This window comes from Colias croceus, chromosome Z, assembly GCF_905220415.1.
Source record: "Colias croceus chromosome Z, ilColCroc2.1".
Taxonomy (NCBI): Eukaryota; Metazoa; Arthropoda; class Insecta; order Lepidoptera; family Pieridae; genus Colias; species Colias croceus.
The window spans coordinates 16931148-16950555 of record NC_059568.1 but is presented as its reverse complement, the minus strand read 5'-3'; the positions used below and the strand labels follow the sequence as shown (position 1 = coordinate 16950555).

At 38.7% G+C, this 19408-nt stretch overlaps 1 protein-coding gene across 7 annotated transcripts in view; it reads right to left on the bottom strand.

The window, feature by feature from the left end:
• Window positions 1-180: 180 nt before the first annotated feature.
• Window positions 181-19408, bottom strand: part of LOC123705614 (protein cycle) — an 81500-nt gene continuing 62272 nt past the window's right edge. For 4 of the 7 annotated variants that reach the window (XM_045654490.1, XM_045654492.1, XM_045654491.1 and 1 more), the window contains 11 exons: window positions 10920-11066; window positions 9553-9669; window positions 8754-8822; window positions 8170-8506; window positions 7685-7802; window positions 6257-6433; window positions 5444-5648; window positions 3564-3767; window positions 3111-3253; window positions 2599-2774; window positions 181-940 (listed from right to left, as the gene is read on the bottom strand). In XM_045654490.1, the coding sequence (XP_045510446.1) occupies window positions 644-940; window positions 2599-2774; window positions 3111-3253; window positions 3564-3767; window positions 5444-5648; window positions 6257-6433; window positions 7685-7802; window positions 8170-8506; window positions 8754-8822; window positions 9553-9669; window positions 10920-11066 (1990 nt within the window). In that variant the 3' untranslated portion in view covers window positions 181-643. The other 3 variants (XM_045654488.1, XM_045654489.1, XM_045654493.1) reach the window with 3 other exon arrangements.

Sequence of the window (19408 nt, the reverse complement as noted above, 5' to 3'; positions counted from 1 at the left end):
TGTAACTACATGACGAACTGTGCGTAATGCTCTCTATCGAGTAAGACTCTTTGAGCGAATGTTCCCTTATATTAAAATAAGGCCATAATATACAAAGTCATTCAATTAAATAAAAAAAACGGTGAATCCTGATTTATACTAGAAAATAATAAAAGGATTTCATTTTAAATGGTAGGTTGTACGTGTATTTGTATTATTTTCTAATAACTTATTAGAAAATAATACAAATTTAAATAATTTTATAATTAGTTACAAATTAATTATATATGAATTACTTTATAATTGTATCTTGGAAGTCACACTGAAGAGAATGGTAACTTAGTTAGGAATAGTGCTGTATGATTGTTTGCTAGTGAGAAGATTTTTTTTTAATTATTTCAATCTTATCAACTAGAACGTCTAAAGCTTTGAACGACAGCATATACGCGATACAGCACACTCCTAACGCTACAACCTAAAATTTGTACAAAAGCGGAGTTTAACTTAGTCAACCATTACTTTAAATGCAATACGCAGGACGTCTTTGAGACTGATTTTTGAACAAAGAAATTTTCAATATATACAGTACACCACTGACTGTGACTTTTTTTACATAAATACAAAGTCTAAATCGACATAACAAAAGTCGTCGGCTCGAGGCAGCTCAGGGCAGCGGCCAGGGCAGGCCGGAGAAGTTGACAGGCCCGCCGAGCCCCGCGTCCGCCTCCAGCAGGCTCATGATGACCGCCATGGCGGCCTCCCCGTTGCCATCGATGGGCAGCGGCGGGCTGGCGGGCGGCGGCGTGCCGGCGGGCCCCGCGGCCGGCATCGGCCCGTCGGCGGCGGGCTGCGGGGGGGGCGAGCCCGCCGCGCCCGCCGCGCTCAGCGGCACGTTGTTGCGCACGTGCGCCGCGCCGTACGCGCCCAGCTCCGCGCCCAGCACCGAGTCCACCAGGCTCGACTGCACACGCACACACGCGCTGTTACACTCCCACTGACCAACGGTCACAACGAGCGACAGACAAGTTAAAACAATATGTGTTTTAAATACAGACTTATACCGTCTTACTATTACTATTAAAGTGACAGATCTCTGGTTTAAAGTTAGATTGTGTTTAAATTGTTTTGTGGCACCAATAAAATCTGCCGCCCGCTGCCATTTTATATGACAATAGACAGAATTTAATATTTTTAGCGAAAATAGAGTACTTATTAAATCGTATGTTGTTACTCATGCATTTACTTGTATTGCGATAAAATGAAATTAATAAGTTTCACCCGAGTAATCAAATATAACAATTACTACATCTTCATCAACGTTGTGAATGATATTACTCCAAGAGGTAAGCTATGGGCGACATTTGTTTCCTACGGTACAAAATCATTAATATTAGCAACAGTACTTTCTTGTATTATTATAAAGAAAACGACTACTGCATTTCTTACAAAGAAGAACAGGCAATATTATAATAGCATCTTCAGTCTGATTTTTTTTGACTAAACATTCCGAACAACAAAAGCAAACTGGTCTCCAAATCGTGCATACATAGAGTAAAATAGAAGACAGACTAACCAAGCAAGTAAATTATAAAATATCTTACCCGGAAGTGCATCAATCAAACTTATAACACAAAAAAGCTAACTTATACTAGGTTTAAAAGAAAAATACATGAACTGCTCGAAGTGTGTTTATTAAAATGGAATGAGACAGGTAAGTATGGGATGATGATAGACTTCTGTGGAGCGGACGGGTGTCGGGTGTCGGGTGTCGGGTGTCGGGAGGCCGTCAGTCTGTGTCGGGTGTGCTCTACATGGGTTAGGCAGCTGTGTGTCTGTGGTAAGGCAGCTGCCTACCACGGGAACTGTTGACAAGCAAGGGCACGTTCTTTCAAGTAGCTTATGTATTCACAACATCTACCCCTTTTTAAACAGACTTGAGATTCCGAAACGTTTATGGCGTTCCTTAGGTATAAATAAAAAAGTTGCAAATCAATAAAAGGCAAAGACAGAATATTGTGTGTACCAAATTCAAAACAAGTTAACATAAAAGAAGATGGTTAATAATATCCTTTTTTTATGTTAAACGAGCAGCCGCAGTGCCTGGTGGCAAGCAGGTTGCGTCGCCCACATAGACCATAACAGAGGTTGTGGTTGTTGCCTACCAGAAAATCCTTTTGTCTTATTTGTAGATATTTGATCAACGAACAGCATTTTAAATCCAAATTTTTTGAAAAATAATATTAATAGTCATATTTTTTAAAAGTTTGTTTAAATATCACACTCGTGCCTTGTACCATGCATTTTTTGTTATTGAAGTAGAGATCTCGTTTCATAAGGATTTTGAGATAGAATATAATATAATTATTATATTTTGATGTGCGACAAAAGTATTGGGTGCAACCTTTTTACCGCTTTCCTTCAATGCAACGTGGAATCAGTGGTTAAAAATTAAAAATAAACAAGAGAACGTGGTTTAAAAAAGAAAATATAAAGGTATACGAAACTGTACGCACACGCATGTACGTGCATGCGCGTGCGTGCACTTGAACATACATATATTAGTTGAATGCGTGCGAGTTTCGTGTGCATGCGTGCGTGTGTATGTATGGTCCGTGTCACCTGGTGCCCAAAGAGCGCGTCCTGCAGCAGGTCGGCGGGCAGGTCGGGCGAGAAGTCGGCGGAGGAGCGGCGCAGGGCCTCCTCGGCGATGGTGGAGCCCACCTTGTGCGACTCCAGCTGCGAGTCGATCAGCCGCTGCATCTCCACGTCCGCCTCCGTCAAGCCCTCCGAGCCTTCTGGAACGTACGTATATACGTGTTGGTGCCACTCTAGCTACTCTAGTGTAGTCTCGTAATATACAATCGGATTTTCCTTTATATCACGGCTATTACGTTTAGTAACAGCAACCAAATATACTTGAAATATTTTAGGTAGCTCAATAATATTACTATATAATTTTTCAAATTAATTTGAGTGACGATAACAATAAGATTTTCCGTGTAATATTGACTTTTTTATAAAACATGCTTCGTACAAATTTCAACAAATTTTATACAATATGTTGAAATTTGTACGAAGTTTGTGGAACAAGAACCAAACAAGATTTTCTTTATTGCAATTTATCAAGTTACCTGATCGCGACGACACGGCCGTGTGATTTACTGCGTTCTTGTATGCCTCGTCATCAAACCCGGCCTCGGTGGGCGGCTCGGCGGTGATTGCCACCACTGTGTTGTTGGCCACTAGGCTCTCTACATCTTTTGTCCACGGGTTGCTTTAAATTATAAACGTTTTAATTCCATCATATTAACATTTTTATAAAAGGCGCAATGGGATGTAATCTACGAATCTTTTCAAATTAACAATTTTATCCCTATTCATGAAGCTCATTGTTACCCGAACAGCAAAGGTATGTCGACGCCCTAAATTTTATTTTCCCTAACATATTTTTCATATTTAAGATAAAGGCAAGGTTAAGTTTTTTATGTGAACAGTGGACAAACTGGTGTTAAGTGATCGTCGTCGCCCTCTTTCGCAAGTAATAGGGAACGTAAGGTATAGAAGTGTGTACGGTAGTAGAGTACCGGAAGGGCTTGAAGTGCGTGGCGAGGCGCGCGTAGAGGCCGTCCTTGCGGCGGAAGCAGTAGGGCGGCGAGCGCGCGGGCGAGCGCCGCAGCAGCGCCGCCTTGTGCGTGCGCGCCACCGCGCCCAGCTCGCCCGCCCACACGTACTCGTACAGGCTCGTGCCCAGCAGCTCCTGCGGCAGGAACCCCAGCGCCATCGTCACCCTGCACACACACATCACACGCGTCATTTCCAGTTCACCAATTACAACTTAATAGCACCAAATAGATGGAATCACTAAGGAGGTAAGTACCAGCTTTCAATGAAAAAATTCTCAAAATTGGTTCGCTCAGTTGAAAGTTAAGTAAGAAGCCTAAATAACAATCAAGCTGATTTTCTTTTTTTAAAGTTGAAAACAAAAAAAAATGTGCGTGTATTAGTGTACACACGTAAGAAGTGAAACTTCTTTATGACCTTATTTTTCAAAAAATAATTTACTATAAGCAACTTTACAGAAATAAGTCGAATCACGTGTGGTAGGGATAAGAAAAAGATGACGCGTAACGGAAAAATGTCCCGCGTAACGGAAAAATGTCCCGCGTAACGAAAAAATGTTACACTAATTTTCTTTCCTAAAAATGTCGTAAATATCATTCTGTCCATTGGACATTTTGAACTAATCTACACATGTCGTGTCATACCGCTTGGTGTCCCATGTTAGATTCTCGCTGAAATAGACTTTGTTCGGAAGAAATAAAACGCAAGAATGCTACACAATAGTTTTATTCGTGTCTAATTAAAACACATGATTAAAAATTAACATTATATATCTCAACAGCCCGCATGCCCTTGACGCATGCGTTTTTGACAGTTGAAAGCACAGCGCGCGCTGCGAAAGACGTTTCCCGCGTCTGGTGGATTTCTGTGCCACAAAGCGTTCAACAACAAGATGATGTATAACCAATTTCAAAAGTCTATCGAATTTTTTTTCAGACATATGTGTAAAATTTTTAAAAAGAATATCTTTATCTTCTCGTAGTTCTCTCATAATCACATTACTTCGATTATTGTAATAGCCTCGTATCCAAAACTTTCGCTTGGTTCTTTTTTTTCTGGAATTTTTTATGACCAAGTAAGTAGCACATATTCCACTAAATAAAATGTTGTCGTCGCACATGTTTCCACAAGCTGACAAACTACGAATGAACTAAATGACTAAGTATATTGGCGTTGCGTTCGTTAACGCATTCAATATTGAATTAAATATTGAAAGCGACAAACGAAAGTTGAATAGAAAGATGAAGGCGAAAGTTGAAGATGAAAGTGCATAGTGTGGACATAGCTAACCATCATCAACAATAATATTGTCTTGATTCGCAGCTGGAAGCTGTACAATTACCATCACATGGGCACAGCAACCCACAGTTCGCATGCCTGATAAACATGAACAGTATATTTAGAAATTGTTTCTCGACCATGTGAAAAAAATAAAACTAATAAAACTAAAACGAAACTAGTAAAATTGTGCTATCACCAACTTGCGCGGTGTTATTGATGAATTATCATTAGTGGCGCATAAAGAGTAGCTACTTGTGCACAATTAAAATGGATTTAAATAAATAGTCAAGTAAAACAAAATTAAAATATGTATTAATATTTTTCTTATGGTCGTAACTTTTTACTGACAGCTTACTTTTTTTTGTGCTAAAATGAAAGTTACTCTATATTAAGTGGACTATAAGTCAACATAGGTCTCGTTAGTGGTGGATATTTGGACTACTTTTGTTCATTCTCATTTGGAGTAAGTGTTTCAAAATGTAACGTCCATTTATCACTATCAGTAGTCAGCACCTGTAAGCATGTGCACAAGGTTAACCTGTAAGTATGTGAGGCCACTCACCGCTGGTCCACAAAGAGGAACTTGCCGTCGGGCGCGTGGCGGGACACGAACTGCAGCAGGGGCGCGGGGGGCGCGGGCGGCGCGGGGGCGGGCAGCGCGCGCCCCACCGCCACGAGGCACGACAGCGTGCACGCCTCGTCCTCCGCGCCCGTCTCCCCTCCGCCACACTCCGACATCTCCGCTGGTGCCCACGATTTAAGGTACCCTGAGTGAGACGTAGTCGGTATTATAAAACACGCAATTTGTTTGTTTCGTAAAGTTACATTGGACTTCTAAATGATTTTCAAACTATCAATGACTTTATACTAGATAGAAAAAATTTATGGTATAAATGTGTTACTATTATGTATCTTAAAATTTTTTCTACATTTTTCAAATTTTATATTTTTTCAACTTTAAATTTATACCAAACTGGCATGTCTTGTTGATAAGCTTCAATATAATAATAAATTTGCAAACATTATAAATGTAATTAGATAGATACTATCAAGACGAGCGGACAGAAATATCAGGACTAAATCGAATTAAATTACGATTGCAAGCAAAGAGGCGCGGAAGTAAGCCTATTAGGCGCGCCGCTGCAATTTAATAAATTTAATTTATATTCTTGGAAACACCACGCCTTCAGCGGAAGCCACGTATTTTGCCTATTAAATAGGGGTTTTGAGGTTAAATTAATAAATTAAATGTCTCAATATAAGCACTTAAACCACAGACTTCTATTATTGGCAAAACTAAGCATATGAGTTCAATTTCTTAAATTTGTATTTCTAACATCAACTCCATCATTTCCAATAAGCGAATAATACTAACCTGTGCACTGCACAACGCAGTACTTGCGCTCGTTGGCCTTCTTGCGCGCCTTGTCCTCCTCCTTGACCTCGTCGGCGCGCTCCTGGCGGCACTTGATGCGGCAGCAGAACGAGCGGCGCGCGCCCGGGCACAGCCGCGACGCGCCCGACACCACGTCCGCCTTCACTGGCAACATCGCTGCGCATACAGCACCTCATGTACCCGTCGCGCCTGGCCCCATCGCCCCGCCCCCTTCACCCACCTGTGCCACGTCACACACATGGGATCGAGTGGGGCGGGCGACGGGCACGGCGAGTGGGTTGCTTGGTCTGCCACGACAGAACTAGTGTGCCGGACCAAGGATCATTTAACAATTTTAATGCTAGGCGATACGTTTCTCTTGGTCCCACATTCATTCAACAATTCATCATATGAAACGATAAAAAAGTTACTCAATTTCTAATAGATTTAAAATAAATTTGCACGTCCAAGTGATATTGATTTACTATAAACTGAAACAACTCGAAGTTTGATTTCATTACTGGGACCACAAAGAATGGATCATAGTACATTTTTGGAGATACACATATTTTCCAAGTCTATATTCTATTTAGCAATTCAGTTATTTGAACCTGAATTTCATGGCTAGACGAGGTTGGAACGAATATGCGTTATAATATAATGCGAAATTTCAAATAATGGCAACAACTGAAAGCGAGACGGCTGTCGATACACTTGTAACCTAGACGGAGCTTAGATGAAACCTCTATTATATCTCACGTTATCATATTATTTCGCCCAACTAGGATTTCTGCAAAATTATTTAGCCCTTAAACTTACAAGCAACTGATCCTTCTTTAAAAAATAGGGCTAAGTCTCCTGGATAAGAATGTTCTTACATTAAATCTTCTAGGAATTCATCTCACTTTCCTATTAACGCACCTTTTTACCTTATTCTTGAAGTTCAATAGTAAGCAGGTCATATTATGTGATGTGTAACGTTTTGTAAACATCCATTAGTCTCAGCTCTGTTGTACATTTTCACGTGGCAGTCTCTATACTGCATTATCGTTAGAGTACTTTATGCGATAATGCACTGTTTGCAAAATAAACTGAGGTGAGCTAAAAGGCCTGCAGGAAATACCGGGCTTAATTACATTAAGCAGGTTAAATGATTTCAGAATTCAGGTGGCGTGAAAAGCTTTTGTCCTGGATATGTATTTTATAGAAAAAAAAAACCTTTTAATAATATCAGGCATATTAAATAAAAAATCTGCTATTTGAATACCAGAATACTTGCCAAATTATACTTTATAGTATGGAAAATAGCTATTATTTTGTCTATTAGTTGATAATAATTAATGAAAGTTATCCAAGTATTCCTATCTACTCCTACGCATACAAAATGAACGAATATATAAATGAAGTGCATTATGCGTCAGTACTAACTCTTAGCATCAATGAGCCGCTCCCTTGGGCTGAGGTCTGACGAGGACAGCTGCTCCTTAACTTTGGACACGTCCTTCGGGTTCAGGATGTCGAACAGGCTCTGTCCCAGCAGTTCTGACTGGAATGTTATGTTCTCGTTTAGTTATGATGAGATTAAGATGATGTTAAATTATCGGTAGGTTTATATGAAACGCGTTGAATGTTTATCATAAACATTGGCCAGAATATTTCATGAAATCGGTGAAGTTATTCTGAATTTACTGATTCAGGACCGTTTTTTTTTTTCGTATATACATATGTCGCCGTCATCTGGTCAAATCTGCTATTTGACTGAATGAATGACAATTTTAAACAAATACATACACATGAAAGAGATGATCTTATGGTCCATACGGACGACTAAAAGAAAAGAATAGTCATCATGTCCCACATTTTTATAAAAATGATGAAATAAACAATAACGGTAGAAAGGAGCTTGTTATGACCTGATCGTAGTGCAGCATGCGCGTGACGCTGGCGGAGACGTAGAGCAGGCGGCCGCGGTCGCAGCCCACGACCATGAGGAAGCAGTCGTGCGCCGCGCGCAGCAGCAGCGCGTTGAGCTCGCGCTCGGACAGGAAGGCGGGCCGCGGGCGCGCCGCCAGCGGGCCGGCCGACAGCGCGCCGCGCACCGAGCGCAGGTGCTGCACGGCCATGCGCAGCACCGTCAGCTTGTCCAGCTTGCGCGCCATCGCGCCGCACATCGGCACCATCGCGCTCAGCTCCGAGATGTACGTGTTCATCTTGTCGCGCCGCCGCTTCTCGATCTCGCTGTGGTTCTGTCTGCGTCGTTCGGGAGGCACAGTCAGACACGCGCAATACAACACACACGTCATCACAGATAATCTTGGAAATTGTACTTTGGAAAAGATAAAGCACAATGTAAAAAGTAGCGGAGCATAACATTCGCAGAGGCTAGATACATTTGCATGACAAAAAGGCAAATAACAAATAATTATCAAGTATAAATATAATTATTAGTATTATTATATTACTAAATCCCCAATAAATTCGAATATGAAAAACTTACTTTTTGTCCGGTAATGTGCGGGAGGACCGTGCGTCTTCTCCGCCATCGTCATCGTATGTGGTCCCTGAACTAAAATTGTAAAACAATTTTTATTTAAATGATTATTATCTAGACTCACTATTCGATCATGAATAACCTACTTATAATAAAATTTTAACTATTTTCTTGGAGTTAATGAAAAGTATTTTCACTATATGCTGCGATTTAATTAATTTATAAAAGGACTGATTGCATTTTAGTTCTATCATCTCCAGAGTTAATTGTACTACCAAATAAAATCAATAAACTTTCTCGCCACCTACGAATGATTCTCCAGCAACCCTTTGTTGAAATGTAAGAAAGGGTTGCAAAGTGTAATAAGTTATAGGGTGTATAATGTATATAATATTCCATCAAGCCTGGTGGGCGAGCGGGCAGGTGCGCGGACACAATGAGCGCCGGCGGGTCAGCGGGACCCGTAATTGGCTCCTTCGGGGACTGAAGCCAAATAACGCACCGACTCTATAGCTAGCGAGCACCTATTTCGACTTCATCTATTGCAAATAAATAAGAGTGTTGATACAGTCGCAAATAATTTCGACATGAACAACTTCCTGGGGATTCAACAACTATATTGATATTTTAAGCAACTCGACGAGACATTGGAAATTGGAATCACGAGTTCCTACGACACAGATTCTTTCAGAAATAAATTTCGTTATTTTTTCACTAATTGTATGTAACAAGTAATAGTGTCTTAATAAATAAATATTTTTCGGTGCGTGACAATGTTGAAGAAATCTAATTAGAGTGTACTCACTAAGAAGACGGTTTCCTCTTGCGTGTGGCGCTGGCGGGCTGCGGCGGCGGGCCGGCTGCGGGCGCGGGCGGCACCGACAGGCCCAGCTCGCAGCTCGACAGCTCGTATCCTTCAGAACTGACACGAGAACTCATCGTTTATATGATATTTTTTACTTTTTCAAAAAAGACAAGAACGTTTTTTAACTATTAATTTTAGATCTAGGTACGTGTTTTCGAATTAAAAAATAGGATTTGAATGCAGATATTTTGCACGTAAAACGTACACTATAAGAGTAGTACCTATATTTAAAATGATGCATTATTCAATATTTCAAAGTGGGTAAAGAGTGCAGCTGTAAAAACTATTTGCATTACTCGTATGAACAAAGCTCTATTACACCACGTTTGGCTCGTACATGAGATTAGCAGAGTAAACATAACAAAGCACAAATAACACGCAGTTATGTAAATTATGCAACTCAATAAAATGTTGCTGCAAATAGCATGAATACTACATTATGTACCTACAGTAAAGTATGCGACTAGTGAGATTATAAAAAAAGACAGCAGTTAGAAAAGAAAGCAGTTACTACGTGTATTTCCACATCACAATTCACAACTACATATTAAATTTATGTACCATCTTATGGTTAGTGAAAGGATATGAAATAGCAGACTATGTTCAGAGATTGAAACCTGTTGGGATTGACATACCTACGAGTTTTCTGTTATGCAATGGCAAATATTTATAACCATCAAGATTTCAATATGCCTACTAGCGGGTATATATCATTATATTCAGAAGTAAAATTACTCAATTACGCAATAAGAAGCCCTTGTCGCTTAGAGCCAGCGCGCACGAGCAACTTTGTATCCGCAACTGTTTTGTCTCTCCCATCAATTTGTGTGGGGAGTTGCGTCGCTACGTGCGCGCACTTTCATACTAGCCCATGGGTGGGAGAGACAAAATAGTTACGGAGACAAAATTGCTCGTACGAGCCAGCTCGTATTATTACATATTATATAACAAAAGAAAACTGTAGTCGTGCGTGTGTGAGTGACTCTTTATGTGTTTAAAAGTTTGAAAACGTTGTGCAATACATATTTCGCAAGAACTGGAGATTTTACCAAATCTCCAGGGATATCACGAAACCTCAGAAAATGTAAAAATAAATTAATGAATATTCCAGGACAATTTTCACACACGGCACCATCTCATCCCGTACAAGGCTTTCGCTTGTGTTGCTCCGTGACGTCAATGAATCAATAGTGCGAAGACTTGTGGCATTTGCGAACCCGCACTTGGCCAGCGTAGTCGATTAGGTATGGCTTGTCTCCGCAGTGGGAACATATTAGGCCGATGATGATGATGATGATGGTACTCACTACGGCGGCGGTTTCCTCTTGCGCGGCTCGACGTGCGCGGGCGGGTGCGGCAGCGCGTGCGGCGCGTGTGGCACGGCGCCCTCGCCGCCCGCCGAGCCCGCGCCCGCCGTCAGCTCGTAGCCCGGCGACGCGCCCGGGACCGAACCGCTGCCACAGACAACATTTATTCATTTCATTCAATTATATACAGATTACAAATATACAGTCTACAGGGTGTAGTCAAATAAATGGATTATAATATGAAACTGTAGTTATATTAGAGGAGTGTTGACATCAAAAAGAGTGACAAAGGTTGTATTTTTTTTTAATTTTCAAAAATGTTGAGTATCTCGTAAACCGAGGCACTTTTACGTAGCGTAAAATATTCTTCAGAACAGCAACAACGTCTTCTACCAGCAGGTATCATATTATCTATTCAATACGCCACAGTCGTTGTATTACCTGGATATATTTGCATTAGCTAGGTAACTAATTTTTCATATCATTAGTCATTACTTCTTTCGATCTTTTTGGTACGACATAAAAGATGAATCTGTTGTATTGATGGAGAACAGTGCATTAGTATTTAGTACCTTTAAAATAGCACTAAAGAAATGAAAATATATTTCCTTTTCACTTTTAATTAAGGCACGGCAAAAATGATACATCATTTAGTTTCAGTGAATGAAAATGAGAACATAAAAGAAAATTAGACAAATGTACATCGAGCGTGTATACAAGCTCTATTCTTTACCCCGCTTTGTAGTTTTATTATTAGAGACAAATATTATATTTTTCTGTGAGTTGTGATCTATTGATTATAATGTTTATTTTAAAGTGTATTTAGTATTTACCTAGCAATTATTATCTGTAGATACATAAAGGCGTTGGAAATGTTAGCTGTATACATGTTAAATGCCCCTAATTACAGATATGAATGCAGCATAATGTGCGTAATAGGTATATAATATATTATACGTATATGGTAACGTTGCAGAAATTACTAGGGATAGGCCGAAGTTCGTTTCACATTCGGTATAACCGAAATTCGGCACATTAAACCGAATTTCGTCATTCGGCCGAAATTCATTACATCATCGTCATATTAGTAGGTGGACCATATCACGCCGATATCCCTTGCGAGAGAGAATGAGCATCGATAATAATAATTATATTCAATTAAAATCATTTATTTAATTATAGGTTGTTAGGTGAAATGTATTATGAAGTCACAATCTTTATTATTTCTTGAGTATTCAAAGTCAATGGAATTATATTATTTTAATGAAATAAAACGCAGAATTAGGTATGAAAAGGAAATAATTATTTATTTTTAATCACACATAATGTTAGGTAATCATAACCTGAATGACTCGTTGAATAAAAGGCGGGAAGATCTGCCGAACTTCGGCCGAAGTTCGAATTCGGCGTTGTCATAAATACCGAATGTTGAATGAATTCGGTTCAATCCACATTCGGCCCATCACTAGAAATTACCCATTTACGCTACAAGACTTAACAAACAAAATAAATTATTATTCACTTATAATACCACAAGAGCTTCAACATTATCGGGTATTTTCCGATAGGTTCGTTGCAAACAAATGAAGGAGTCAAGTTTTTAGTCAAGGCAGTTCCTGAAAAACCTGACGACTTTATTTGTTTGCAGGGAACCTTGAGGGAAATGCCAGATAATTTTGAAGCTCGTGTGGTATTCGGGAGATTATTTTTCCGTCCCAAATGTCGGCCAATAATTTCACAATTGAATTAAACCTGTCAGTTTGACGTCAACGACCAGAGAAAATTTTCAAAAAAATATCAGTATAATACCATGTAGGTTGTACCACGTGACGTCGAATGGTGCAATTCTATTGGTCGATATTTGGGTCGGAAAAATAATCGCTGCTATTGCATTAATTAAGTTATTATTTATCAAAATTCTATTTAACCATTAACCATTTCACCTTATATACCTAAATATTATGTATAAATATAGTAAATTTGTGCAAACTATAATAATAAATTAATAACACATTGCATGATTGTAGAAAAACACGAATAATGTTGAGTAAACAGGTATGTTGAGCATGTATGTTGAGCATACAGTAAGCAGTGATTACTCAATGATATACATAATCACAACATAAGTAGCGCCCGCGCACGCGACCTTGACACTGGCCTGCGGAGTGCGGAGTGCGCTCGACTTATCGCTGTTTATCAGCCGAGCCACTGCACACTGCACCGCGCACACCTAACGCCTAAAGTTCGCGGACCGCGGTCCCCATCGATGCACTTTGTACACTTTTGTAAATAGTTTCGATCAATATTGCCATTAAATCTCCCAGAATTAAATTACTACGAGAAAAATAAATATATCCGACTCATTCTCCGAAACGATTTCAGATTTATCGTCACTAAATTTCCAAAAATTATTTTCAGCCTTAAACAATAACCTTTAGCTACATAGTTATATCGGGTTCCCGCTTCCGCGAACAAATAATAGAGCAGAAATGTTGTGTTTCACAAAAACGACGTTCTCCCTGTAAAGTATTCGCACACAACGTGATTAAATTCAGCGTAATCCGATATTTCAAAATGAATCCATAGCCGATAGGTAAGTATTTTTTTGAAACTTTGCATTGAAAACAAATTGCGAAATATAAATAAAACAAAAGACGCACGCGCGTGTGCATGTACGATGTGGGTGTGTGTGTGTATGTGCGCGTGTGGGTGTACAAGGAAATGCGATCGCGGTTCAAGTGCAAGGAGAGTGACGTAATCGTTACTAGTGTTTACGTTTTATAATCTTATGTAATGCGCGAGAGATTATTAGGTTCCTTGGAGAATCGCACATTTTGTATGGTTGCTCACAATTATTACATTAGTGTCTAATTAGACGCGATTCATTGATTTATTTAGAACATTTGGATATCGTTTCATCGCTATCGTCACGTACATGTAATATGAATCAGATAGTGGCCCACTTGGAGTCTCATCAATACTCAATAGTGTAGAATACTTTTTACCTTTACCCTTATTGTTCTGGGCCTATAATCTATATATACCATATTGTAAAATTAGAACTATACTTGTATATAAACATGACATGTACCTCGACAATAACGAGTTAGTACCTACGTTCGAAGAACCCATGCACCGTTTACTGACCGGGAGTAGGTATAATAGATATACAATAATGGATAAGCAGTAATAGTTTATTATTATTTCATCATCAGGCTAAATTGACATTAGACTTATATTAGTTTAATATTAAGATTTTAATTAGACTGTCCCTGATATACCTAGTTTGATTTACAAATGAGCAAAACTCAGTGTGTTGGAAGTTGGAACAATGTATCTATCGATTTTATAAAATTATCGTTATCATCTATACTTATAATAAATCTGTAGAGAGGCCAATTCTGTACATTAAATATATTTTTAAAAAAAACTATGAAGGGGTGATAAGGGATCGCTACTGATGCCAAAAATGCAATCAGTAAAATTTTTGTCTGTCTGTCTGTCTGTATATTCGTTATAGAAACAAAAACTACACGACGGATTTTAACGAAATTTGGCACAATTATTCTTCATACTCCTGGGCAGGTTATACTATACTTTTTATTACGCTACGATCAATATGAGCAGAGCAGTGAAGGGAAATATTGGGAAAACGGGAGAAGTTACTCCATTTTTTAAGCTTCCGTCGCGTGTACAGCCTTAATTGTAAAAGCTACATAGAAATCATGTACGACACAAATGTTCTTAAATTTATTACCTATTCAATAAAAAAAGATTCATGTAAATCGGTGTATAAAAACCAAAGTTATACATGAAATACGCTATAAGTCATCGCGCGTGAATACAGAATCATGCCATAAGGATTATTTTTGTGTATCCGTGTTGCCGCGTTCGACGCGCTTCGCGGAAATAATATACTAATATTATAAAGAGGAAAGGTTTGTAATATATGTATGTATGGTTTTCACGCATAAACTACTGGACCGATTTCAAAAATTCTTTCACAATTAGAAAGCTTCACTGAGTAACATAGGCTAGGAAATCCCACGGGAACGGGAACTATGCGGGTTTTTCTTTGAAAACGCGGGCGAAGCCGCAGGCGGAAAGCTTGTTTAAAAATATAATATTACAGTTTGATGATTCATCAATTTGACACCCAACACTATTGCTTTTACATTTTATACCATAATACCTTTATTTCTACACTAATATTATAAAGAGGAAAACTTTGTTTGTTTTGTTTGATTGTAATGAATAGGCTCATAAACTACTAGACCGATTTTAAAAATTCTTTCACCATTCGAAAGCTACATTATCCACGAGTAATATAGGCTATATTATATTATCACGCTAAGACCAACAGGAGCGAAGCCACGCGGGTGAAACCGCGCTGCACAGCTAGTGATTCATATTTTTCGTAAGTAACTAAAGAAATCACTCCACAAGGCATTTTCTCAACCTGAAGTTAGTACTTCATCAGTTAACAGTTTAACAACTTCCAACAAACACTACACTAAAAAGACAGTTATAATAGGTATTTAGCCTTTATTTTGCTAATTTACAGATTTATCATTTAATTAATTAATTGTTCTATTTAATTTGCAATTCTTATTAATTCTCACACTAAGTTAAACCGAGGTTGCGAGGACTTTCGACGCAATTCTCCACAATAACATAATATTCGACATAATATGTGAATCAGGTTATTATTCTATTTCTGATTAAGAAGTTTATAATTACCGGTCTGACCTTGGCGCGTAATATTAATCACTTATGGCAGACTTTCATTATGATATAATTAATTGGTTTTAATAAATTTAATCTAGATTTTATGGAGAAATGTTTAGTTTGTTTTGTCAATATTTAATGAAGGTATATAGTAAGAAATCGATACACTATCAATATACATAAACGAAACGGCTGTAAGACCTCGTTTTGTTTCAGACCAATCCACAGTTCAGTCGTGTGAAAATAATACGCGCTGTTATTAAATTCGCTATAAAACTCGAGAGTGCAGTTCGACTGTATTTTGATTCTTTTTTTTAATACTTACTTTTTGTAAGCTTTTTGTCTATTGCCAGTACCTATGACGTCGTTGATTGCCGGTAACATAAAGTAGATATTGTAAACATGCCTTGAATATGAATACTTCCAGTTGTTCTGTATCAAATATCAATTCTTTACCAAACAATATGTCTTTAAAAAGGGACCTAGGTACTTTATTTCATAAAACATCTACAAATAGTCATAGATTTCAGTCATAAAGCGAGCTTCTTTGAATTAATAGTACCTACCTACCTACTAGGTATATACCTACTCATAAAATATAGATATTATTTTTCTACAATAATCTATTAAAAAAGGACGTCGATAGGTAGGTATAAGTGTAAATTTTGTAAGATTAGAATAAAGTCGATGATAAAGCGGAGGCTAGCAACAGATCGTCGCCGAGCGAGATGACGAGATCGCGTGACCTTCAGCCGCCCTTACGTATCAGCGTGATGATGCTTTGTTTACTATGCGACCAGCTCTGCCGCCATTGGAAGGATATATGAATATTGTATGACATAATAAGTACCTACATAGCGCTCAGGTACACATTAACCTATATATTGCCAACTGAACAACCTACGAACGTAATAAGAAAGATTTCATCTCAACGCCTACGTACGTACGTAGGTATCTCGATGATTAACTTTATAGTTAAAATATATATTATATATATATTAAAGTTTCTACATGAGTAGAAAGTTTAATCATGGCGATACGTAAACGATTAGATGAAATCTTTTTGATAAAATATATAACTATATCTGTGAATGCGACATGACGATGGTTTTCGATGCATTTCAAGAAAAAGAACTATCACTACTTAGTATAAAACAAGGCGCTTTCTCTGTCCCTATGTCCTTTTGTATGCTTAAATCTTTAAAACTACGCAACGGATTTTGATGCGGTCTTTTTAATAGATAGAGTGATTCAAGAGGAAGGTTTTAGTACATAATATATATAATTTATTAGGTTTTAGACAAAGCGGGCGAAGCCGCGGGCGGTAAGCTAGTATTTCATAAAACTGAGAAAATTCGATATTTTATGTGTTCCCAAAAAATGTATGACGATCACGTTTAATAAAAACAAAATAGAACACGTTAGAACACTGAATATTCGTATGAGAGCTCTCCTCTCGCGGTGTTTATATAAATAAAATCAGCGTAAATAAGGTGTTACAGTGACGTCACGATTGCAATCAGCATGACCGAACATGTGACGGTTCGGATTTCAGCCGCTTACACTCGCATACATGCCGACCAGCCGTTAGCATACGCGTATTGTATGATAGAGATTCGCATGCGTGCATCACTCTGTTTGCGACTTGTGTGAGCGGCGCGCGACCTCAGGCGCACCGTGTAGGCAGGTAGCAAGTAGGTCGTCCCCTGAATAGCTCGCGTTAGGCCTATAATCAAAACGTGGTCTGAGATAGTTACAGACATTGTAATCAGATCATGTGAACGGAATGTGTTATGACTCTAAATACGCTATGTAGCATAAAGAGCCTGGTAAAGCCAACTTAGTCACATTTAAAGGACTTTTAAGCATCGTTGGCAGAAACAGTACCTATCTATATATTAGCTACTATTTCTCTCATTAGACTCGGAAGTCACATTACATTTTTTATGCAAATCTCTTCTTAGCTACTTCGATTAATTACTATAAGTTTTTGTCACAATATTATTAGACTACAGGCCCATGTTCAAAAATTTATGCGTCATTTGAACCACCAGGTGAGTGGTGACATATCTAGAACGATTTAAGAGCATAAAATCTATAGTACTAATATTATAAAGCTGAAGAGTTTGTTTGTTTGAACAAGCTAATCTCGGGAACTACTGGTCCGATTTGAAAAACTCTTTCGGTGTTAGATAGCCCATTTATTGAGGAAGGTTATAGGCTATACATACATCATCACACTACGACCAACAGGGGTGGAGCCACGGGGGTGAAACCACGCGGAGCAGCTAGTATGTAATAAGATTCAGCAGTTCAGCGTTATGCTGTCATTTGTAAGCTTTAAAAGTACAGGTAGAGATTTTTTCTCCTTGTCTCCGGATTTTTCTAGGGCGTTGCGGAATAATGGCTTAAAAGCAGTATTGAAATAGTATGACACAGATGCCGTACAAAATCAAATGGCCAAATTTACCCCGGCAATTGTCGGAAAATAAAAATAAATTCCGACTTTGTGGACCACCATTTTTATACGGCATCTGTGTGAGCTGTGTGATGTGTCATTAGTTAATCCATTATTCCGCAACGCCGTACAAAAATCTTGGAGACAAGGGGAAAAAATCTCTAGCTGTACTTTCGAAATTCGAATTCTCATCTGCACCCAGGTGGACAGTTTACAAGTGACAGCATAGTGCTGAATCTTATTATTTTATGCTCTTATATCATTCTAGATAGGTCACCTGGTGCTTCAAAATATGACCCATAAATTTTTCAACATGGGCCTGTAGTCACTTAATATTAATCAATGTCTCCTCGTCATAGATGATAGAGTGTCGTCGAGTGGTATCTATCTTTTATTTCCATTTATCTCCAGGCGATTACCTTATTTTGATTGTAAGCGACGCGGACGGGTACCTTCTAAGCATTTGCGGCGCATCTTTATGTTTATTGTCGAATCATTTTTGGATATAATAAATTAATTGGAGTGTAGATGAATTCAGGACGTCTTATGTGGCTCAGAGGCTGCGGGGCGGGGCGCGGCGGTGGGCGGGGCGGGACACGCCCCTTCACACTTCAACAAACTGCTTATAACGCGGCTATGCGGACATAATCACAATTTAACTTTGGGTCTTAATAATTACGACTTACGCCGGCCGTATCAACGCTGGAGGCAATGTTTCGTTTCAAACAATGGAATGAATGAAATCGTTAAAATTTCGCGATAAACTAATCTGTATATGTTTAGTGCATGTAAAATCCAAATATGTACTAGCTAATTAGTAATGTTTGTCTATTACACAGTAATGAGTATTGCAGCAATAGCTGCACGCACTCTCCTAGATCCATTTATCAGTCGTAGCAAAGTGTGATTGGTTTGCTGTGACAAGGCTTTTCGCTCTCTCGTTAAAGGACGTTAAGGGACCCGTATGATGGATGGATAAGCGCTCGCCGCTGGATTCATACTTAATTAAACAAATACAAAATACAAATACAAAAATTATTTTCTAAAATTCGTCGTGATACTGGGTAATATAGATAAGTACCTATAATAAACAAAATAACTTTTCTAATTTTTCCTAATGTTTAAAATAGCATTTTATATAATGTTATACCTACCATTCTTCGCAAAGACGCAGATATTTTTTGGAAAAAAGAGCGTGTGTGCCGAGCAGGCGTGGAGCCCGAAGAAGTGCAGTGGGATTTTATATTCGTGAAGGATTGCGAGCCCGCGTACGCCCTCACCCCTCTTCTGTGCTTGAACAATT